Source organism: Kogia breviceps, chromosome 5 (genome assembly GCF_026419965.1).
Source record: "Kogia breviceps isolate mKogBre1 chromosome 5, mKogBre1 haplotype 1, whole genome shotgun sequence".
Classification (NCBI taxonomy): Eukaryota; Metazoa; Chordata; class Mammalia; order Artiodactyla; family Physeteridae; genus Kogia; species Kogia breviceps.
This window is the reverse complement of record NC_081314.1, coordinates 20,393,134-20,418,049: the sequence shown is the minus strand read 5'-3', so window position 1 is coordinate 20,418,049 and position 24,916 is coordinate 20,393,134. Positions and strand designations below refer to the sequence as shown.

Here is a 24,916-nt window from a genome sequence, read left to right as displayed (position 1 = left end):
AAATGCACAACGTTCTGAGACTGAACCAGGAAGAAATAGAAAATATGAACAGACCAATCACAAGCACTGAAATTGAAACTGTGATTAAAAAACTTCCAACAGGGCTTCCCTGGGGGCGCAGTGGTTGAGAGTCCGCCTGCCGAGGCAGGAGACACGGGTTCGTGCCCCGGTCTGGGAAGATCCCACATGCCGCGGAGCGGCTGTTCCCGAGAGCCATGGCTGCTGAGCCTGCACGTCTGGAGCCTGTGCTCTGCAACGGGAGAGGCCACAACAATGAGAGGCCCGCATATCACAAAAAACCCCCAAAAAACAAAAACCAAAACCTTCCAACAAACAAAAGCCCAGGACCAGATGGCTTCACAGGCGAATTCTATCAAACATTTAGAGAAGAGCTAACACCTATCCTTCTCAAACTCTTCCAAAAGATAGCAGAGGGCGGAACACTCCCAAACTCATTCTATGAGGCCACCATCACCCTGATACCAAAACCAGACAAAGACGTCACAAAGAAAGAAAACTACAGGCCAATATCACTGATGAACATAGATGCAAAAATCCTCAACAAAATATTAGCAAACAAAATCCAACAGCACGTTAAAAGGATCATACACCATGATCAAGTGGGGTTTATTCCAGTAATGCAAGGATTCTTCAATATTCGCAAATCAATCAACGTGATACACCATATCAACAAACTGAAGGAGAAAAACCATATGATCATCTCAATAGATGCAGAGAAAGCTTTTGACAAAATTCAACACTCATTTATGATAAAAACCCTGAAGAAAGTAGGCATAGAGGGAACTTTCCTCAACATAATAAAGGCCATATATGACAAACCCACAGCCAGCATCGTTCTCAATGGTGAAAAACTGAAACCATTTCCACTAAGATCAGGAACAAGACAAGGTTGCCCACTCTCACCACTCTTATTCAACAGAGTTTTGGAAGGTTTACCCACAGCAATCAGAGAAGAAAAAGAAATAAAAGGAATCCAAATAGGAAAAGAAGAAGTAAAGCTGTCACTGTTTGCAGATGACATGATACTATACATAGAGAATCCTAAGGATGCTACCAGAAAACTACTAGAGCTAAACAATGAATTTGGTAAAGTTGCAGGAAACAAAATTAATACACAGAAATCTTTGGCATTCTTATACACTAATGATGAAAAATCTGAGAGTGAAATTAAGAAAACACTCCCATTTACCATTGCAACAAAAAGAATAAAATATCTAGGAATAAACCTACCTAAGGAGACAAAAGACTTGTATGCAGAAAACTATAAGACAGTGATGAAAGAAATTAAAGATGATACAAATAGGTGGAGAAATATACCATATTCTTGGATTGGAAGAATCAACATTGTGAAAATGACTCTACTACCCAAAGCAATCTACATATTTAATGCTATCCCTATCAAATTACCACTGGCATTTTTTACAGAACTAGAACAAAAAATTTCACAATTTGTATGGAAACACAAAAGACCCCGAATAGCCAAAGCAATCTTGAGAACGAAAAATGGAGCTGGAGGAATCAGGCTCCCTGACTTCAGACTATACTACAAGGCTACAGTAATCAAGACAGTATGGTACTGGCACAAAAACAGAAATATAGATCAATGGAACAGGATAGAAAGCCCAGAGATAAACCCACACACATATGGTCACCTTATCTTTGATAAAGGAAGGAAGGATATACAGTGGAGAAAAGACAGCCTCTTCAATAAGTGGTGCTGGGAAAACTGGACAGCTACATGTAAAAGTATGAAATTAGAACACTCCCTAACACCACACACAAAAATAAACTCAAAATGGGTTAAAGACCTAAATGTAAGGCTAGACACTATCAAACTCTTAGAGGAAAACATAGGCAGAACACTCTATGACATCAATCACAGCAAGATCCTTTTTGACCCATCTCCTAGAGAAATGGAAATAAAAACAAAAATAAACAAATGGGATCTAATGAAACTTAAAAGCTTTTGCACAGCAAAGGATACCATAAACAAGACCAAAAGACAACCCTCAGAATGGGAGAAAATAGTTGCAAATGAAGCAACTGACAAAGGATTAATCTCCAAAATGTATAAGCAACTCATGCAGCTCAATAACAAAAAAACAAACAACCCAATCCAAAAATGGGCAGAAGAACTAAATAGACATTTCTCCAAAGAAGATATACAGATTGCTAACAAACACATGAACGAATGCTCAACATCATTAATCATTAGAGAAATGCAAATCAAAACTACAATGAGATATCATCTCACACTGGTCAGATTGGCCATCATCAAAAACTCTAGAAACAATAAATGCTGGAGAGGGTGTGGAGAAAAGGGAACCCTCTTGCACTGCTGGTGGGAATGTAAATTGATACAGCCACTATGGAGAACAGTATGGATGTTCCTTAAAAAACTAAAAATAGAACTACCATACGACTCAGCAATCCCACTACTGGGCATATACCCTGAGAAAACCGTAATTCAAAAAGAGTCATGTACCAAAATGTTCATTGCAGCTCTATTTACAATAGCCAGGACATGGAAGCAATCTAAGTGTTCATCAACAGATGAATGGATAAAGAAGATGTGGCACATATATACAATGGAATATTACTCAGCCATAAAAAGAAATGAAACTGAGTTATTTGTAATGAGGTGGATAGACCTGGAGTCTGTCATACAGAGTGAAGTAAGTCAGAAGGAGAAAAACAAATACCGTATGCTAACACATATATATGGACTCTAAGGGAAAAAAATGTCATGAAGAGATTAGTGGTAGGACGGGAATAAAACACAGACTTACTAGAGCATGGACTTGAGGATATGGGGAGGGGGAAGGGTAAGCTGTGACGAAGTGAGAGAGTGGCAGGGACATATATACACTACCAAATGTAAATTAGATAGCTAGTGGGAAGCAGCCACATAGCACAGGGAGTTCACCTCGGTGCTTTGTGACCACCTAGAGGGGTGGGATAGGGAGGGTGGGAGAGAGGGTGATGCAAGAGGGAAGAGATATGGGAACATATGTATATGTATAACTGATTCACTTTGTTGTAAAGGAAAAATTAACACACTACTGTAAAACAGTTATACTCCAATAAAGATGTTTAACAAAATAAATTTAAAAAAAAAAGAACTTTCTACGTTTTCAACAAAACAATGGAATTCCACTCATGCTTTGCTCTAGTAATAATAGCAACAAGACTTTTTGAGCACTTACTATATACATTCCACGGACTGTTGAAAGTTGAAAGTATTAACTCATTTAATCCTCACAACTCTATGAACGTACTATTATTATGTGCAATTTACACATGAGGACACAGGTACAGAGTAACTCACCCAGAATCACAGTGACAAAAGAACAATAGGTAAAAATTCCATTATTAATATCAATATGTAACACTATATGACACATTTATTCTGTGACTGACAGAATAAATAGTTCTCCACATCCATAAAAGGATAGCACTAAATGACATTTAATCTTTTCTTGATGATTCAGGGCCACTATTAAAAACAACCATTATTTCTTAATGTTTTCTCTACGTCAAGCTGTCATATTACATTCTTTCTAGTAATGTTCTTAACTCTATAGGGTTGCTTTGTTCAATACAGTAGCCACTAGCCACATGTGGCTACTGAACACCTGAAGTACAGCCAGTCCAAATTGAGATGTGCTGTACGTGTAAAATATATCCCAGATTTCAAAGACTTAGTAGGAAAAAAAGGTAAATTATCTCATTGATATTTTATACTAATTACACATTGAATATAATATTATGCATATACTAGGTTAAATAAAATATATACTTAAAGTTAATTTCACCTCTTTCTTTCTACTCTTTAAAATGTAGCTCCTAGAAAGTGTACCTTCCTAGTATGCTGCTTTCAGAATGGTGTCAGATGGAGAGCCTGACAACTAGTGGAATAAGAATGTCACATGAGGAGGAGCTCCAGTCTGGATGTCACTGTACCTTCAACTTCATAAAAATGTAGTTTTAATCATATTTTAAGTCTATAATTCCATTGATTTTGTCCAAGGTTTCAACAATGAACAAACGCTCAAAGCAGCACAAGATTCTTAAACCTTAATGGTTGGTTTCAATTTAAATCTTTAAATATTTAAATCCTATGACCCAGTGACTTTAGATTTAGATTAGAGCTTTATAAAATCAAAGTTCTACCCAGTGTATGGCTTGAGGCAAGTTACCCATCTTTTTAATCTCAGTTTCCACAGCTTACAAATGATATCAATAATTAGCTACATTTGACTTCCAAATAAGGTTACTATATGGGACATTTTTGACCTAAGTAAAATACTTGTACCTAGTTTTTCAATCAGATGACAATAATCAATACGTTCTTGAGGATTCAGGGATGACAACTGAAATATGTACTGTTTTTTTAAGTCTTCATGAGTCTCCTCTATCGTTATAATCTGGAATGGAAGAGTTTTAGAAAAAATTAACATTAAAAAAGTTATCAGGCCTATGGTTCTTTTATAGTGACGTTTTACTTAGTCTTCTGAGTTATCAAATATAGAAAAAATAATAGAGTGCAAAGAAACGCAGTTTTCAACATTCGACAAACCCTTGATATTGATATCAATAAATTCTGAATGCAGCATAAGAGCAATATCTAAAAGCCTTATCACCAAACTTAGGATAAACGAACCTTTTCTCTAGGGTGTGGAGCCACAGGTGGGTTGGCTAGGGGGAAGGCAATACTGGGGGCTTGAGGCGTAGGGATCAGGTGGCTGTCTTTTATTGGAGTTTCCAGTTCTTCAGAGATCGGGTGTTTGGGGGCTTCAGTCACACATATGTTCTCAGGATCACAGACAGCTGAGGGCAATAAAATGCTGCAGTGTGATGTTATCCAAATACAACTAAGAACAAAGTCTGGGAAATATTCTCATCTGTCTTAGCCAAGATGAAATTAAACACAAATTCTGGAATGTAAAAAGTACATGCAAAAGAAGTAACCTATTTCTAGAGCTTATAATTAAATGCAATTAGTTAGCTTTAAAAGGGCAAATGGCTTATCTGTGGGTTTCCCTAACCCTTTCTTTAAGTACCACGCTCTCACCAGTAAAATGTAAACAAAATTTTAAAAATGAGAGCAATTCTACACCTGAAGAAAATCAGAAGCAGAGATAAAGCTATATACCTAGTATAGAGAAATAACCATGTGAAAGAGAAAGGGGGGAAAATGACCAACGATGAGAGATGGGAAGTATTTTGTTTTCAAGGTAAAGTCCAAGGAAGAAAAGAATAGGGAATTCAGAAAGAAACACATACAAATCCAAATGTAGGTATGTACTGGGTGGAATTCAGAAGAAGACTTAAATGAAAATAAGATGACTGGAAGAAAAACCAAGCATTAACTACACAATGCAAAAAGGACTGGAAAAATGTATAGGGAAAAAAATGCCTAACCTTAAATTTCCAAATTTAAGAATCAAAATATGTTTTTCAATTTACTGATAAATTACCTCAATTTATAATTATTTTTCTGACTTCTTAAAGTTTAAACCCAAATCTAAGGTTTGGGTTTAAACTTAAAACATCTAGTGAGTTTTTCATTTGCATGTACAATTCAAAGAACCACAGTAACCACAGGTGCTTATCTGTTTACTGTCAAGAGGTCAACATGTACCTAATACAAACAACTAAATAGATTTCTTTCTCATTACCCTGTTCAGCAATTTCTGAATCATGTAAAGACTCCTGGAAAGGAGAATCCTCCAATTTTTTAACGTCAGCCTGAAGCTCAGAGTATTGTGTGGGACAACTAGGCCACTGCAAATTGCTGGCAAGTCTTGCTCTCTCTTCCCTGGCTGTAGGGTCATCCCAAATGATTTGTTCATTTTGGGAGGGCTCTGTGTTGACATCAGGTACTGTTTGACGAGACTGCCTAAGGAATAAAAGTCACAATTTTAGTAACGGATAGCCATAACAAAATCCACACTCATAAATTCTGTAAGTCTTGTAAATTGGTGGTTCACCTTTATATGTCCACCATCTAGCACACAGTAAGCACCTGAAAATACTTATTGAATAAGTGAACTTCGGGAAATTTTTTATTTTTAAAATGTTTCTTCCAGAAACTTATCTGTTTTACCTAGAAAATGAAACACATATTTTGACTGAATGTCCATATATTTAAAACTTCAAAGGGGGAGTTTACTGTCAAGAAATTTTAAAAAATTCTAAATGATTACTGCTTTTAAAAAGAGATTTCTCCTAATTATATAGGTAGGGTAACGTGGTAATGTTTAGAGACCTGGTTACTTTGCTGACCAGTCAATAGTTGTATTTTTATCACTGGAAATAGTAAGAACTATAATTACACAGGAAGTGTACTATCTACAGGCTGCCTTAAAAGCAGGTCCTTTTGGCTACTGGTAACCAAACCTCCCAGAGTCTAAGGAACAGCCTTACAGTGAACTAGGGTGAAACATGTTTTTATGGTATAACTGTAACAATTCCACTGGAAAGTAAATAGAATTCCAATATCTTCCTTCAATGTGTACACTGAATATTTCAATTCCATATATATATGGAATCTTAGTAAAAATAATTTGCCAAAGCTGATGGTACTCCCAAAGTGTTCATTTGCCTCAAATACAAGGAAGATGGCCTTTTATTTTCAGAGTGTATTTGTTTACTCTGACTTTGACACAAGATTTAGACGCTCTAAAATGATAAAACATGATCTGGTCTATAAAACAAAAAACCATTTTTGCTCAGTACTCAGATAAAAGAAATAGCCTCATGAAATATACAGTTAATGTAGATAAATGCACAGTTCAATTAATTCAAGATGTAAGTACCATAATTCATCAAACAATTAGAGATTTTTCTATCAAGGAAAAGATGAAGTTATTCTACTGAACTTAAGTCACATCACGCTAAGATCTGTAATCACCTTCCCTAGAAGATAGATTTATAAAGAGAATACAAAACACATGTAGTTCCAATAAGAAATAACTGCTTAAATATATATATACAAATATATATATGCACTTACTGTTTAATACCAATATTATTTAATTCTAATACTAAGAACTGAGGGGACTATCCATTGAATCCATTTCAAACAAGGCAAACCAGATCTTAAAATCATTTCTTTCTCAGGGGAGATAATAAAATGTATTAATCATGCCTCACTGGAAGCAGTTGCTTCGTATGGAATAAACCTCTGCTTCCTGTCCCCAAGTAAGAATTCTAGAACTGCCTGGAACAAGAGAAGGAAGAAGTTAGGAAGGGAGGAAGGAAAAGCTATTCTGCCATCAGCGACAGGTACGGACCTCAGTGCCTCTAGGACTCTACTTCGTCCGCTGCGGGCAGAGCGAGCGCTGTCAGGGGTTGAAGAGGCACTGTTACAACCACTTCTTGAAAGGGAAGTCCTCTGCCCTTGGGGTTTCACTAGTGAAGTTGCAGACATTATCTCCTGCAGCTGTTTTTGAAAGTTCTCTCTCATCTCCAAGGTTTGTGTCAGAGCTTGAAACAAACACAAATACACCAATCAAGGTAAGTTTCTCCTTTCTATCATGCCCTATTCACATTAACTATTTTGTCTAGATTTGGTTGAACATAAATTTATTAACTTGACATTTATCAGATATTTACTATAGGCTATAGTAATGTACTAAGACTATGAATCCTGCAGAACAGAAAGGCAACCCTTACTACGAGGACTGTAAATAATCAGGAAGCCCTTTGCAGACACTGTGCTAAGACCCACAGTCATCATCCTTTTGTAGAGCTCCCTGCCTGCTTCTGACCCTCTCATGTTCTGTACTACACTGAGGTGCATTACAGTCATTTATGATTTTCCTATATGGTCCTCAAAAACACAGACTACAACATACTTATCTTTGGTTTCCTTGTAGACTAAACATTGAAGCAGGTACTAAATAAAAGATTTCTGGAATGAACAGAGTGGGACTAAATAAACAGGTAAATCATAGACAGAGAAAGCTATGGTAGGGTGAGAAAAATAGAAAATATTAATCCATTAAAAAGAGGACACCTATAGATATAAGGTTATTCAATGCTGCACTCTTTAAAACAGCAAGACATTAGAAATAAACTACATTCCCATCAACAAGGAACTGGCTAAATAAAGTGGGCCATTCATACTGTGAATACTATAGTTGCCAAAAAAAGGGAAAATGACTGAAAAAGATCCTATGTACTAATAAAGATACTCCACAGGTAGGACTGTTAAATAAAAAGATCAAGATCAAAGTATAAAACAGGATACACAATAGTTCAGTATTTACATATTTTTTTTAAAGTGGGGAAGGAGAAAACTTATTTATTTGTGGCTGTGTTGGGCCTTCATTGCCACACACGGGCTTTCTCTAGCTGTGGCGAGCAGGGGCTACTCTTCGTTGCAGTGCACGGGCTTCCCTTGCTGCGGAGCATGGACTCCAGGCGCGCGGGCTTCAGTCATTGTGGCACACAGGCTTAGCTGCTCTGCGGCCTGTGAGATCTTTCTGGACCAGGGCTCGAACCCATGTCCCCTGCATTAGCAGGTGGATTCTTAACCACTGCACCACCAGGGAAGTCCCAGAAAACACGCTTGATTGTACGCATAAAACAGCTCTAGAAGGCTCCATAAGAAAATAACATCAGAAGGGTGGGAGAAACTTTTCACACCTCCTTCTGTACCTTTAAGACCATGTGAAATTATGTTAAAATATATTGTGCACATAATAAAACTTTTTGAAAGTCACTGAAAGGAACTGAACCAAAGGACAAATGTTTTAAAAATGACCAACTCCACCTACCTTTAATAGAATAGGGCTGTGTCACACTAACTCTGTAAAATACCTAGTTCCACACATTTCATAGGTTTCACACTTAAATCACTTAAAGCTTTGTTAACTATTACTTAATGATTGGCATGGAATCTCAATTCAATCCTCAAATATATGCTTGTATTTAGCAACATAGAAAAAAACTTTTATTTGTCCATCTGATGCAAAGGAAGCATTCCATATTAAAGATACATATTTATAAATTTTTTTTGTTTGTAATTTAAAATATTTTACCTCCTTTAGAGTCATTCCTTCCATATCCATTTGATGTTGCTGATTCTTTATTACTGGTGGTCATACTGTCTATATCATTTTCTTCTATGGGCAAATGATCTGGCTATTGAAGGAAAAAATTTACCATTTCTCAAACCAAGCCCAGTATAAGGTTTCATAGCAATATACGATTGTACATTCAGCTTAAAGAGGGGGTAAACGTATCATCCGTATCATCTACCTCATCATCTTTCGTTGTCAAATCAGCTGAGAGTAGTCGGTTATTACAAAGTCTGCCATCTTGCACTGCACTGATATCCAAGCTCATTTTGGGATTATAAGTATGTGGATAAAGAGATTCAGGAAGATGTTTATACTCTTGGGCACACTGCAATACAATGGTGTGCTTTAAAGCAGGACTGAAAAAAAAATCTTAGCAAATAAATGATGTTAAGTAGAATAAAGACAGCAAATACATTATGTTCTAAGATGGCAAGAGCCCACAAAATTAAAGTTTTGAAAAGTAGTTGACATGTAAAAGACACTTAAAAATTCCATCAAATGACAAGTTGTCCTCACTTTTTAAATGTCATGTCCACTAAAGTATAAAATCTAATTCTATTTCTATGCTTTTGCCAGGCATCTATCACATTCCAGGCAATACCCAGAAAGAAAAGGAAAGGGACGAAGAGGAAAGAAAAGAAGCTGTATTGGCATGCTAAATTAATTCTCCTCAAATTATTATAAAATTTTCTTTCATACCATTTTTAATTAGCAAAGAGAATCAGAGAATCTGAAAGAGTACCCATTAAAGACTCGCTAAGCATTTGAGGATTAAAGATCTGAATTTTTTGACACCAAAGATATGAAATGTGTAATTAACTAAGGTTATCGAACTTGTTTACATACAAAGAAATGGGTTTGTGCCTTGAAATACTGTTTACATGCATTTTCATTTAAGAGGGAGGGGAGGGAAAAAAGTATGGCTTACTTCTAAAAGCCAGTGCTCTGAAACAATGTGTATTCCTCTTTCTTTTACAGATTTATACTCCCTATTAGTGTCATTTGGTCTCCCTTGATAAATGAAATGAGTCACTGTCTCATCAAAACTCCACCTGAAACAAGCAAACACACAAAAAAATGAATACCTGAGAGAAATAACTACATTCGTTTAAGGTGATCATTACTGTCTATAAACAGAATACTCTGACCTTCACAGAACTTTCAAGAACCAGAGTAAGCAAAAAATATTAAATGACAGGCTCCACTTTCATTGTCAAATTTTGTACATATATCTCTAGGTATATAAATGCAGAGATATATTTAGGAGGATATTCTTGAAAATATTACTTTCCTTTGTATACTTTTCTAAATTTTCAATTTTCTTTTATAATATCATTTTATAAAGGTGATATAACAATAAAAGTATTTTCAAGTTAATGAAATGGCAAAGCATCCAATCTGTCCTCCAGTTGTTGGCAGTCACTAGTCACTGTGCCCCATAAAACAGTGTGTACTTTTACATAGCATTATTTCATCCATTCCTCACAACAATCCTAAAACAATGTATTATTTTACTCATTTAACAGATAAGAAAATTGAAGGGCATGATTAAAGTAAACTGTTCAAGGATATTCAGTGAATAAGAGGTAGAGCCAGTTTTGACTTCAAAATTCACACGCTTAGCTATTACATTATGCTCCTGATTTCTTTCCATTTAATAATTTCTTGATTATTTTAGGAAAATAATCTAAAAAAAGTAAAATATATCATCCTTCAAAAGATCAAGTAAAAACCAAGGAGGAAATAAAAATTGTAATTCTAAATGTAATCACCAAAATAAAGGGAGGTTTCTCTTTATGGATATCTAACATACTTCCCATTTCCAAAATAAGAAATATCTTTGACCTTTTTTTTTTTTTTGGCTACGTCACTTGGCTTGCGGGATTTCAGTTCCCCGACCAGGGACTGAATCCTGGCCACGGCAGTGAAAGCCCACAATCCTAACCACTAGACCACCAGGGAACTCCTATTTCTGAACTTTTAAAATAACCAAGTTAAACAAATTAAGAAGGAATATTCCCTCCTAAATTATAAACATTCTATTTCTCACTGCCCATGTGTCCTTAAAAATAATAGTGAAAAACCCCTTGCTAATTGAATTGTCAGTCTTTCTAATAATTGTTTCTATTTCTGCTGTGAGGTAAAACAGTAAAATGTAAGTAAGTTATCAAGATAATTCAAAAAAAAAAGGAATATTTTTTGCCTGAATCATCTTGGTTTACTACTATCCGACTCCACTGTGATAATACAAAAAACTGTGCCTTTTAGTCCTTCAAGAACAGACCATCAATGGTTACAGACAGTAGATGTAGACAGATCAGGAGTTGGCAAATTTTTTCTTTCTTTCTTTCTTTTTTTCTTGGCCGCACTGCACAGCATGCAGGATCCTAGTTCCCTGACCAGGGATGGAACCTGTGCCCCCAGTAGTGGAAGCGCAGAGTCTTAACCACTAGACCACCAGGGAATTCCCAGGACTGGCATTTTAAATCTTATAGAAATACAAATCCTATATGTTCCTTTTAAATCTTACATCAAGTCCACATCCAAACAGAATACCGAAGGAAGCATTCAATTTTGACAAATATGAATACTCCTATAGGGCTATTGTGAGAATGAAATGAGATAATACTTGCCTCATACTAAGCGCTCAGAAACCAGTAATAGGTAATATAAATATAATAGTAATTATATTAGATAATTACATAATTATTATAGAATAATATATCTATAAAATAGACAATACAAATAATAGTTATAATAAGAAGGCTTTACTCTTCGACAACAGATGAATTAAACACTAAGATGCTTATAAATATCACAGACCCATTTTATTTTTACATTCTCCTGATCTAATTTCTTTATCAAAAAGAAAGATAACTGAAATGACTTACCAAAGGGAAAGATAAAGCTAATCATATTCCTCAAACTGTTTGTTACTTGTAAAACCAATCATTATGCTATCTATGAATGGCTGAAAACAAGTGATCAAGAGAGCAAGTACCACAGACAATGGAGGAATACAATCAATTCACGATTGGCTGGAATAGGCAAGGGTCTCTCATTCCCTGATACTGATGCCATTTATGCTAGAGACCTGTCTCTAGTTTGGCTGTCAGGTTGAGAGTGGATCTGATAAACTATGCCTCCAAAGTAGTAAAAATGATAGAAATTCAAACATCCTCAAAAAGACACTTTTAATTCAGGAGTGCTGTAGTATTTAGTACTACTTACAGAAAGGCTCTAATTTGAAAATCACTAAGAAACATGCTTAATGTATTACTAGACTATAAACTCCCTGAAGACAAGGATTTTTTTCTAGATTATACTCATTCATGGATCCCAAGTTTTTAGAATAGTGAGTGGCACAAAATAAGTTCTCATATATTTGTTAAACATGCCCTAAAATCAAACTTGTAAGAGTGAATTGATATGGGAGAGAATATTTTAAAAGGATGTGCTAAATTAAAAAGCAATTGGAGAGATTTTGTAGATAATATAACAAACTAAAAGGCAAAATAATGTTTTTTACAGATGCTCACAACAGTTTTTAGGTTCCCCTATAAATTTAGGCTGTATCACCACCAAACAGAAAGATGAGCCACCTACCTGTAGTCTGCACCTATAGAGGCTGCAATCCCATTTAGTTCACTCTGCTTCTTACTGAGTTTTTTACTAACACATACCACTACCTTGTGAAGTGGCTTTGGAACTTCTTCCTGCCCATGGAAAATAAAAGAAACAGAGCAACCATTATTGTTTTAAGTGTTTTTTATCTAAAACTTCCTTATAATGAGAGATTTAATTCTACCTTTTCTGACTGGGCATCTTTCAGTTGAGGGCTGGCAGAAAGAGCGACAGTATTTCGAGAGCTATTTGCCAAAGCAAGTTTCAAGTTTCTGACAATGACTTCTGAGAGTGGTGTACTCAGTTTCCTCTTCTGCTGGCTGGGACCTCCTGGAGTTTCCAAGGCTGCAAGTGCATCCTGTATGTATGGAAGCGGGAGAGAGAGAAAGGAAGAGAGGAAAAAGGAGAAGAAAAGGAGAGAGAAAGGAAGAAGAGAGGAGAGAAGGGAAGAGAGAGAGGTAAGCAGAATAAGGAAAGAGGGAGAAAATAGAGGTAAAAAGAGAAAGGGAATAATCCTCAATATTAATTGGATCATAGCTTTAACCTCCTCCAGTTTTCCTCTAAACAACAATAAAAAGACTGAACTAGTATCTACTGTGAAGAAAAAAAATTTCATACTGTCCAGCAAATTAGTTCAAAGAGACTGACAAGCTTACATTTTCAGCAGCACTTACCACATCTGTCTGATCTTAGAGTTGAAGTTGGTTAAAATTAATGATACCAAAAAACAAAATAAACGAACAAGTAAACAAACAAAACACACAGACGGAAACAAGTAAGCAAGGATGGATATAAACAAGATGTGAACTATAAGGAAGGTTAAAAAGTTAGATTGAGCTGAGAATTGTGAAAAATCTTCAAAGGTACAAAATGTATTCCCTTTCCCAAGCCACCCACAATTCCCTCATGAGCAGAGGCCACTGCTGTCCAGGGCTTGTGCTCATTCTCTTTCCCATCTGCATAGTATTACATGTATACAGCAGAAGGTATTTAACCAGTGCTCAACTGATGAATATTTAGATTAACAATCTTTTACCAGTATAACGATGTAGTGAATAACCTTGTACACACACATTTTGCACACACAAGAGTAAAGGGAACCATTTAAGCAAAATGTGCACACCAACACTGACATTCTCATGAACAAAGCATTAGTGTTTCCCAACATGCTTGACAGCACAATGGGTAATCAGATTTTTCTTTTTTGCCAATCTGATAGGTTAAAAAAATATATCTGCATGCTTTAATTTTCCATCCTCTTATACTGAATGAGATTAAACATCTTCATGCATGTATAATATTTCTATTCAATTTTTTGTGACAGATATCTCTTCCTGTCCTTTGCTTATTTTCCCATTAGGTTATCAGTCTTTTTAAAATATCCACTTGCCTAAATATAGCTGTATATATTTTTATGCACATATATACCCACTATGATATGCACATATTTGTTCCCAATTTGTCAATTGTCAAATTTTTGCCATGGAGAATTTTTTTTTAAACAAATACTTTTATTGCATATTTATAAAATCTGCATAGTTGAATGCAGAGAATTTTTTAATGCTGGCAAATTCATATGAATCTTTTATTTCTTTTGGTATTATGTTTTAGTTAGAAAGGCTTTCCTCACAACGGAATTATTTAAAAACAAACTCACTCTCTCATGGCCTGTTCTAGTATTTTTTTTTTTTTTTTTGCGGTTCACGGGCCTCTCACTGCTGTGGCCTCTCTCGCCGCGGAGCACAGGCTCCAGACGCGCAGGCCCAGCGGCCATGGCCCACGGGCCCAGCCGCTCCGCGGCACGTGGGATCCTCCCGGACCGGGGCACGAACCCGCGCCCCCTGCATCGGCAGGCGGACCCCTAACCACTGCGCCACCAGGGAAGCCCTGTTCTAGTATTTTTATGCCTTCCTTTCTTGTACTTAAGTATTGGATACTCTGAAATTCATTCTGATGTAAGATTTGAGGTTTTATCCTGTTTTCTCAGATGGCTACCCAGTTGTCTGATTTGAATGTCCCCTTAATCATACAATGCATTCTTCTACCTATGGGGTGTAATCTTCTGCATTGATTTGATTATTCATGTTAACAATAACACACTGCTTCAATTACTGAAGCTTTATAAGATGTTTTAATAATTAGTAGGGCTAGTGCCTTCCCTTAATTATTCTTTTCTATTTCTGCTTACATTTTTAATAGGATCTATATTATCTTTTTAGATCTTTAGGATGTTAATCTTTTCTTTGAGAACATGGTAAGGCTTTCTATTTGCAGAAGTTTTCGTTTTTTGTTTTTTTAAAATTTCTCTGCAGCATTTAAAAGAACTCTTCATATACAAAAATCAGAGCTCCCACACCATGTCTACCCACCTTCTGCACCTATGCCATGAGCACTGCTTTCCTTCTGGTACTTTCTCCCTCTTAAACATTAGATCCCAACCCCTCTCACTAATTCTCCCCTCTCATCTGCACCATCAACTGGATCTCTACTGATCCATCACATTGGCATAGTTATTTCTTCCATTTTAAAAACAAAACAACCTTCTTTTGATCATACTTTGCCCTACAGCTAGCACCTCATTTCTTGATGCCCCTTTACAGTAAGACTCCTCAAACGCATAGTTTATAGTCAATGTCCCGAACTCTTCCCACATTCCTGTAGGAACCCACCTGCTTCCACCTCCACAATGTCACAATAACCCTTATTGTTAAGATCACCAGTGTCCACAATGCCCAATCCCGTGGTCAACTTTCTATTCTCACCTTTGTTGACCTTTCAGCAGCATCTGACATTGTGAACCACTCCTTCCTCAATACTTTACTTGGCCTCTAAGACAATCTCTAGGCTTTCTCTTCCCTCACTGGTGGCTCCTCTCACGTCTCCTTTGCTGTTTCCTTCTCTAAATGTGAGCCCCTATGGGTGTTCCTTAGACCTTTTCTCTTTTCTTCTTCTGTTCTCTTGGCATCTCTTCTCATATGGCTTTAAAAATTACCTACAAACTCGGATCTCCAAATTTCTTTCTCTAGCCCAGACCACTCACCATTCCTCAAACTTCAGGCTTTATGTGTAACTGCCTATTTGACAAAAGTACTTGGATGTCTAACAGGCATCTCAAACTTTATGTGTCCAAAACACGAGCTCTTGATCTTTAGGCTCCAATCCTAAAGCGTTCTATTCAACTCAGTTGATTGGCAGCTCCATTTTTCTAATCTCAGACCAAAATTCAGAGAAGCCAAATTCTAAACATTTAAAAACTCACCATGTATTAGGAAAAACTGATTGAGAATGATCAATATCTAGACATATCCTTGTAAAACTATTAGACTTTAAAAATAAAAGAAAAATCCACATGGCTTTCAGGCAAAAAAGAAATAATTTACAAAGACAACATAATTAGATTGGCATTACAATTTTCAAAAACAACATACATAAAAGCAAGGTAGCAGTGGACCAGCATTTTCAGGAACTCAAGGAAAAAAAATAAAAGCAAACCAAGAATAGTACATTTGAACAATTTGTTGATGAAGAATCAAGGCCTTAGTAAAAGTTTTAAAGGTGCAGAACTTCATTCCTAACAAAAGACGACAGGGAAGCTTCACAAAGGACAGACAGTGAGCATTTCATATATTTAAATGCAGAGTTAAGATTAAAACAAGGGTGAGGTCCATGGGTTGAAGAATATATAAACATTTTATTTTCTGACAAAGTAGACAAATGTAACTAAAAATAGTGGAAGAGAGAAAAGGTGGAAACAGAATAAGATCATTGACTGCAATAGAAGCAGTAAGCAGGGGATCTAGACATAATTTAAAACTGACATATAAAAGGTTAAGAAGAAGGGGGATTAAGAACACTATAAGAAACCATGAGAATAAAACAAACTCTTTCCTAAATACCAAAAGGAAAAAAAAAATGCAGAGAGGACACAGTAAGTGAAGAAACATATAATAAACATATATACAACATAATCACAAAGCAATTACAATATAATATATGACAGAAATGAGACCAAATACAAGTCATATTAAATGTGAATGGGCTTAACCTGCCTAACTGAAAGATTTTCAAAATGGCTCAAAAAGCAAACCCAACTCTATGCTGTATACAGGAGACGCACTTAAAACACAGCAATCCAAAAAGGCTAAAAATGAAGGAATGCATAGATTTATAAGGGAAATGAAAACAGTAAGAGAGAAGCAATTGAAATCCTGATACCAAAGTACACTTCAAGTCAAAAGCATTAAATGAGACAAAGGACACATTCCTACTCACATAACAGTTATGAATATCTATGCACTAAGTAATACAGCAATTATCTATTCAAAACAAAAACCACATCAGATGCAGCGAGAAATAAAAAACACACCAATATTAGGAAACTTGAAAATACTGCTTAGTATAAGAGGAGTTAAATGAACAAAAAATAGGAAAGGATATAAAAGATCTAAACAATATAATCAATATGTCAGACTTTTATCTACAGAGAGAAAGCCCTGATAAAGAATATATCTTCTTATCAAAGAATCTTCTCAAAAATCAAAGAATGTTCTCAAAAACTGCTCATATATCAGGGTACAAAGAAAAGATCAGTAAGTTCTCTGAAGTAGAAATATTACAAACAAAAGTCTGATCACAATGCAATAAAACTAGAAATTAAAAATGAAACAAACAAAATCCTTCCATCTGGAAATTAATGAAAACTCTACATATCTGAATAAAAGGTTATGTGAGTATTCCTTATACTATTTTTATTTTGCAACGTCTTGTAAGTTAGGAATTATTTCCAAGTATAATGTTAAAAAAAACAACAACTTATAATACTTCTTTCGCAAGGATGGGGAAACTGGGTGCTCAATGCACTATTGGTGGGAGTATAAACTGGTACAACCATTTGGACAGCCTGTCAGTCTCTACGGAAGGTGAAAGATGACCCAGTAATTTCACTTCTAGGTATATACCAAAAAGCAAAGTATGTACACATATTCCAAGAGACAAGCACAAGAATGTTCACAGTAGTACTATTTGTAAGAGCAAAAAGCTAGTAACCACTTAAATGCCCATCAACAGTAGACTGAATATGTAAATTGTGATATATCCATACACTGGATTATTACACAGTAATAAAATCAATGAATATTAGTTAGAGGTAGCAACATGGACAAATCTTCTAAATGAAGGTTGAACAAAAATAGACAGACTCATAATACATGTTATGATTCCTACCTATTTAAAAGTGAAAAACAAGCATAACAAAGCTAGTGTTAGAAGTAAGGAGTATTACCTTTGGGGAGGAAGGAGGAAGAAGTGATGGGAAGGGGGGACTTGAGGAAGATTCTATAGCATTGGCAACGATCTCTTTCTGAATATGTATTGTGTCTTCCCAACTGTTAACACTGTTTCATTTACCAGCACATTTGTTGTACTTTTCTGGATGTGTGTCAATTAAAAATTAAGTTAAATAAGGGGTGCTTTTTATTGTGAGGGCTAATGTATGTTCAATTTTGTGACCCATATGGAATCATGGGCTCTTCTGTTTTCAGAGAAAAAATTCAAAATACCATATTACATCAATTTGAAGAACCACTGATTATAAGATGAAGAACTATTTTATATATCACAAAAGACACACAGAGAGAGACACTGCTAAATACACTATGACTAAACAATGAAACCTTTAAATGTGTTTTGTACCTTCACTGAGACTATTTCAGAACCATCAGCTTTTCACTGCAAGGTAGAAGAATGGTCTCAATGACTAGAAATATTTCTACTATCTTCTTGTCTCCTAATATTATTTCATTTACTATTCAAAGAGACTATGAGCTTTGAGACCTTGTAAGTCATCTAGATATGCTCCATGATTTTACAGACGGGGATAATGAAACCCAAAGAGGTTGACTCGCCTTAAAAGGCTGCAAGAGGAAAAGCAGAGGCCTGACTCTAGATCTTGCAGTTCCCAAACCAGTGGTTTTCCTCTACTTCTTAAGGCACAAGGAACAGTGTTAATCACAGCACAAAATGTTACTTCAGAAGAAATTTGACCAAAGATTTAGCTTGGAGAAAACTGTCCCGGGTATCAATTTATATTTATTTTCTGAAGATGAACAATCTGTAAACTTTAAGTCTGCTCCAAAACATACTAGTAAAAATTATTAAACTATGAGTAAAACCTCAATAGATAAACCGTACAATAATTTTACTAAGTCATGGATTAAGAAAACATGGTTTGAATAGCCATTTGAAAGGCCAAAAACTACTAAAGGAATAGTGAAGAAATTATCTTTGGGGAATGAAAGGAAACCATTTGAGAAGCTTGAATTAGCCCTTGATTTGTGAACGAATTTTTCAGAAAGGGAGCCATACTCCAGTGCTCAAAAGATGAAGGAAAGATGCACACTTAACTCATCTTTTTAAGGGAAATGATTGAAAAGTAAAGTGATAACAGACATTTTCAGAAAGAGCACCGGGTGTACTCCTAGAATCAAAGCATAAGTAGCAATGTGTTTATGTTATTTTACAGTTTACGAAATTATTTCATCACACAATTTCACTTAATCCTTATGATACACCTGTAAGTTTTCAGAGTAAGTGATACTATGCTCTTTGTACAAAAGGAACTAATGCTCAGATATGTTAAATGATCTGTGAGTCATACCGTTCATGATAGGACTTGAATCCAGATGTCCTGATTTCACACCATATATTTCTCTAGCTGTTACCTCAACCCTGGATATATGTAGGGACTCAATACTATGCATCTATTTACCAACATTTCTGGAAGTTACTACTACAAACTTCAGAGGTGATGGAGAACTTGGTGCTTTACTTTATAAGCTATGAAACTGTTATCTCCAGGATCATTTTCTATAAGCCTTACCTTCACATCAAAGGAAGGCTTGAAGAGCTTGTCCTTGGACAGAAACTTTGATGGTGTATCCAGGCGTAATGAGGGCTCCTTCTGAAGTGGTTGTCCTGCTGCAGGGGAGACTGAAGCCTGTCCGGAGTGCTGTGAGATCACTGCACGGAAAGCTTTACTCTGAAAGCGGTTCATATCTAAAGGTGTAATGGCTGTTTTTCTGTGAGTTTCCAGGTCTGTGACAGGATGCTCTGGAGTATCTGGATTTAGATTCACCCCGTTTGTTGTTTCAGTCTCCAAACTTTGTTCTAGAGATTTAAAATGAAAAGAAACAAATGTGAGCCACTAATGTCTTTTTGTGTCTAAAGAGGCACAAAAGAAGTGATGTTTTTACATCTTATTGTGAGTTTTCATGTGAATTCTCAAGTATACTTCAAACCACAAAGTTATATACCTACTTTCAAAGAAACAAACCAGACAATATATTAAAATATGTGTTGAGTTAGACAAGTACATCAACTGAAACAAATAATTAATGAAATTAGATTTCCTGTTTCATCTTGTAACTTGAAATAGTCTCAATAAACCTCATAATTTGCCCAAAATTATATAAATAATGTCATCTTAGTCAATGGCAGAGTCAAAAAGAAAATCCCAATTACATGTACTCAGAGTTAACAACTACGGTCAAGTTTTTGGAAAGTGCTTAATGAAGTTTTAATATTACTTTGCCTGCATTGTAAAATTTCCAGGTTGTCTAGATAAAAGTAGTAAGTAATAGCTTTGAGAAGCTTCCCTGAAGTTTGCCCAGGGATGCCATCATCTTACAAGAGAGGCTACTGTGTCCTCCCACCCTGCCTCCTACCTTTTTTCAACATTTAACAAATACACTTATTAGACGGCTGCTCCATGCCAGGCCCAATCTAGACAATGAAAATATATAATGCACAAGACACGTGTACTCTTTGCCTTTTCAGAGGTTATGGTTGAGCAGGGAAACATGAAAGTAAACTAGAACGGTAACACTGGGATGAGAGCTACAAAAGGCCAGGGTGTTATGGCAAGACAAAGGCCATACTTGGTGAGTCAAGGAAGGCTTTCCAGGGAAAGTGACATCCAAGTTGAGAACTGAAAAATAAGGAGGAACAGGCAAGCATGAAGCAGGCAAGAGATAACATGCAAAAACCCTAAGATGAGGAATAGAGAGCACTTTACTCACAAGATGTGTCAGTATGACCCACTGAAGGAACAGTAAATGGGATCTAAGCTCATTAGACTTCAAACACTGAGACCCTAGAATGCTCCTATATTGTTCTGTACCCTCTAGCTTTCAGATAGGGCCTACACTTGATAGTACAGATACAAATTAAACATTTGTGCTATGAACGCACATTTTTTTGCCCACACCCCCAATAATGAGTGCCCAAGAGTGGCTCACGTGAAAGGGAGAAATTTTTTTTTTTTTTTTTTTTTTTGAAAGGGAGAAATTTTAATGACCTGCCCTAAAAATAAGTTTTAGCACATTCATATCCCAGAAACCATCAAATTGTAAAAATATATATATAAAAGGACAAAATAAAAGTATTAACCTTCTTTAGGTGAATTTTTGATCAAAAAATGGCTTTCATTTGCTCTCTTTCCCAATCTAGCAGTCTCCAACAGCCAAGTTATAGTGACTGCTGGTAAATTCCACTTCTTGGCAGCTTCATATTTAGAACCACCTGGTTCTTTCAATACAAGATGTGTACTGGCAAACATGCCTTTCTTTGCATTGGATTTGCGAACGAAGAATTCTTGAACACTGAAAGTTACATTTAAAGAAAAGCAAATGTCATATGCACAATTAGCCAGCAAAATAAGAATGAAGTTTCTAATACAATGGTTTTGTTAGAGTTCTGAATATAAGAAAATACCCACAGATTAAAAGTTAGCTCTATTTCTTAAATTAAGCTAATCCCCTTACAAGTGCTTACTCTAGAATGAAAATGTATTGCTACAATTAAACGTTTTATAAAAACATAAGCAAATTAAACTAGACTTACAAGAAATAACCAGAAAAACCATCTATTTAATTAGTCATCACCCATCCACCTTGTCTTTCCTCCCAAAAGGAGGCAGCATGGAACAACTACAGGAACAAAGGAAGAGTATGAATAACACATTATATCTTTTAGCCCACTACAACTTCTCCAAGTATTTTCACATATCTCATTCAATCCTCTCAATATTTGTGAAATACCAATATTTTACAAATTATTGTAAAAATACGACCTGGGAAAAGATGCAGAGAAATTAAACGCCTTCCTCATGATCACAGAATATTAAAGAGAATATGGGGGCAAAAACAGAATATGAAATATAAACAGAATTGTCTTTTCTTTTAGGAATTCTGGGTTTTAGGTCTAGATCCCCACTTTTAAGATTTTTTTAATATTCCACATTTTTCCTAGTACTTTCATGGATTCATTATCACATTTAACCCACTGATCAATTAATTTGGTACTTATTTTGGGATGAGATGTTGCTCCAACTTTACTGAATCATATTTATTAAATAAACCATCTCTTCCTTAATAAGTTAAAATATCACTTTTATCATATACCAAATTCCTGTTTGTGTTTAGGTCTATTTCTAGACTCTCTGCCTGTTCACTGAACTTTCTGCTACTTACAGACACACTATTTTATCTAGTGAGGTTTACAAAATATATTTAAATAACTATTCTATTTCAGAATTTTTATGACTTTCCTGCTTGCTAATATTTTCTTTGAATTTAAGAATTAGTTCACTTATTGCCCTCTCTAAAAAATTTCTTTTTAATGTTTAGTCTTCCTGTCCAAGAGCAGATACATCTTTCATACTGTTTAAGTCTTATTTATTTCCCTCAATAGCATTTTACAAGTTTCTGTAGCTCTTCCAAGTTTCACTTCAAATTTTTTTAAAAATTGAAGTATAGTTGACATACAATATTATATTAGTTTCAGGTGTACTACGTAGTGACTCGACATTTAAATGCATTACAAACGATCAACACCAAAAGTATAGTAGCCATCTGTCAACATACAAAGCTAGTACAGTATTACTATTTTCCTTATGCTAAATATTACACCCCTGTAACTTTTTAATTTTATAACTGGAATTCTGTACCTCTTAATCCCCTTCACCTATTTTGCCCAACCTTCCATTCCCTTCCCCTCTGGTGACTACTAATTTGTTCTCTATATCTATGAGTCTATTTTGATTTTATTTTGTTTGTTCATTTGTTTTGTTTTTTTAGATTCCACATCATGTTGCAAGGTGCTTTATCTCTTACTACAGATTTAATAAGAGACCTTTGTTTTCATTAGCTCTTCTAACTGGTTGTACATATGAAGGTCAGTGACTTCTGTATATTAATATTCTACATAACCACTTTGCTGAATTTTTCTGTGAGCACCGCTTTAGTCTGTTGCCATATTTTGTTATTGTTATTTGCTACAATTTCAGTTTTTTCCAAGAGCTTACTGTTTGGTATAATCCAAGTACAGAACACCAGCAAAAAAGGAAATATACAATTTAATGAATTATCATAAGATGAAAACCCTTATATCCACCACCCACATCAGAAGACAGAATCTTACCAGTCACTCCAGAACCTCTCCAACATGCCTCTTCTCAGTTACTAACCCCCTTCCCTCCCATGCTAACAGTAGTCACTATTTGGATATTTATGATTATCGCTTCCTTACTTTTCTTTAGTTTTGTCACATAGTGCATCCTTAAACACTACATTTAATTTTTTATGTCTTTTAGCTTGCAGGTTCCCTCTTCTTTCCTTGCCCTCTTGTTGAAGACACTATAATGTAGAGTTATCTCAGTCTGGATTTTGCTGATTGTATTGCTGTGCTGTAGTAGAACATGTTATTCTCCTGTATTTCCTATAATTCAGTAGTTGAATCTAGTCTTTATTAGATTGAGATTTCATTATTTTGCTAAGACTACTTCAAGGTGGTGATGTATTCTTCACAAGGAAGCATATAATGTCTGGTTTTCTCTTTAGTATGTGATTAACTGTTGATTTTCAACAGATTGAAAATGTGTTGAATTTAGAAATTCTTCTAGAAAGAATCTGCTTAGATTCTTTCATTTATTAGCAGTCACAATCTTATCATTCCTTTTTCACTTATTTGTTGGAATACTTCTATAAAGGGAAATTGTGTTATCCATCATTATGGTATTCTGATACAGACTGTATAGGAAAGGCAGGATAAATACTTGATCCTTTCTCTTTATTTACCAGCTTTCAAAATAATGAGTTGGTTTCCTAGCATCCTTCAAACATAACCAATTAGCTTAGTTTGGTGCCATTATGAAGTTATGATTTAAACATTATTTGATGTGTCTGGATCCACTGCCATTATTATCTCTAGTGACACTTAACTTTCCCTGTCTTTGGCCAGTGGAGGTCCTTTGACACAACCCTTCCTACTAGTCTTCAATAATATATCAATACTTGCTCTCTGTTCTGACAAAATGTTCCAGACTCACTGGTATCTTTTCTGCCCCAGACCTAGAACTGATCATTTCTTTAAGCTTTAGTTTCTTTTAGTGGGAAGTGGTATTTTAAGGTCACAATGTGGGCACTGGTGTTGCTTGTTACTATCAGGTTGATAATGATTTCTAGGCTTAAAAGTGGTTTTGAATTCCTCTTTGAACCAAGAGTTACTAAAAAGTTCTAAAATGTCCAGTTGATAAAGACTTTCATTTTCTATTTCTACTACTTATTTCTAATTTTTTTTTTTTTTGCACTGTGATTACAGAATATGGTCTCCACTCTTTCTACTTCAGGGAACTTACTGAGGTTTTCTTTGTGGCCAATTTCTATACAGGCAATGTTTATGAATGTTCCACAGGTGCCTGAAATGGTATGGTCACTGTTTTAGGGTGGATAGGTAATATGCTGTTTAAATCTGTATCCTTTCTTGTTTTCCATTTGACTTGTCATGAGGTAAAAGGTGGGAATTAAAGTCTACTACAATTAATGTTTCTGCTGATTCTTCGTTGAATTTCCTGCTGTTTTTGTTCTATGAATGGTAGTCATGCTCTATTTGATATACACATATTTTTTACCTTCAGTGTGAATAGCACTCTTTATTTACAGTGCTCTTCTTTTTCCTGTTTAATGCCTTTTGATTTGAATCCAAACTTGTCTGATGTTAAAACTGCAACACTCTCTTTTGATATATCTTTGCCCATCTTTTTTTTTTCCCGAATGTTCCGAATCATTTCGGTTTAGATGTGTCTCCTGTTTAAAAGTATTTTAAGTGCTGCTTCATGATATAAT

The 24,916-nt window shown here is 35.4% G+C and overlaps 1 protein-coding gene across 2 annotated transcripts in view; it reads right to left on the bottom strand.

Moving 5' to 3' along the window:
• The window catches only part of TOPBP1 (DNA topoisomerase II binding protein 1), a 78,016-nt gene that overhangs the window by 21,900 nt on the left and 31,200 nt on the right, over window positions 1–24,916 (bottom strand). For both annotated transcript variants that reach the window (XM_059065326.2, XM_067033776.1), the window contains 11 exons: window positions 21,183–21,394; window positions 19,615–19,901; window positions 12,922–13,095; window positions 12,720–12,829; window positions 10,042–10,165; window positions 9,292–9,438; window positions 9,072–9,174; window positions 7,320–7,512; window positions 5,703–5,923; window positions 4,685–4,851; window positions 4,337–4,448 (listed from right to left, as the gene is read on the bottom strand). In XM_059065326.2, coding sequence (XP_058921309.1) covers window positions 4,337–4,448; window positions 4,685–4,851; window positions 5,703–5,923; window positions 7,320–7,512; window positions 9,072–9,174; window positions 9,292–9,438; window positions 10,042–10,165; window positions 12,720–12,829; window positions 12,922–13,095; window positions 19,615–19,901; window positions 21,183–21,394 — 1,850 coding nt within the window. The remainder of the gene's footprint in view (window positions 1–4,336; window positions 4,449–4,684; window positions 4,852–5,702; window positions 5,924–7,319; window positions 7,513–9,071; window positions 9,175–9,291; window positions 9,439–10,041; window positions 10,166–12,719; window positions 12,830–12,921; window positions 13,096–19,614; window positions 19,902–21,182; window positions 21,395–24,916) is intronic.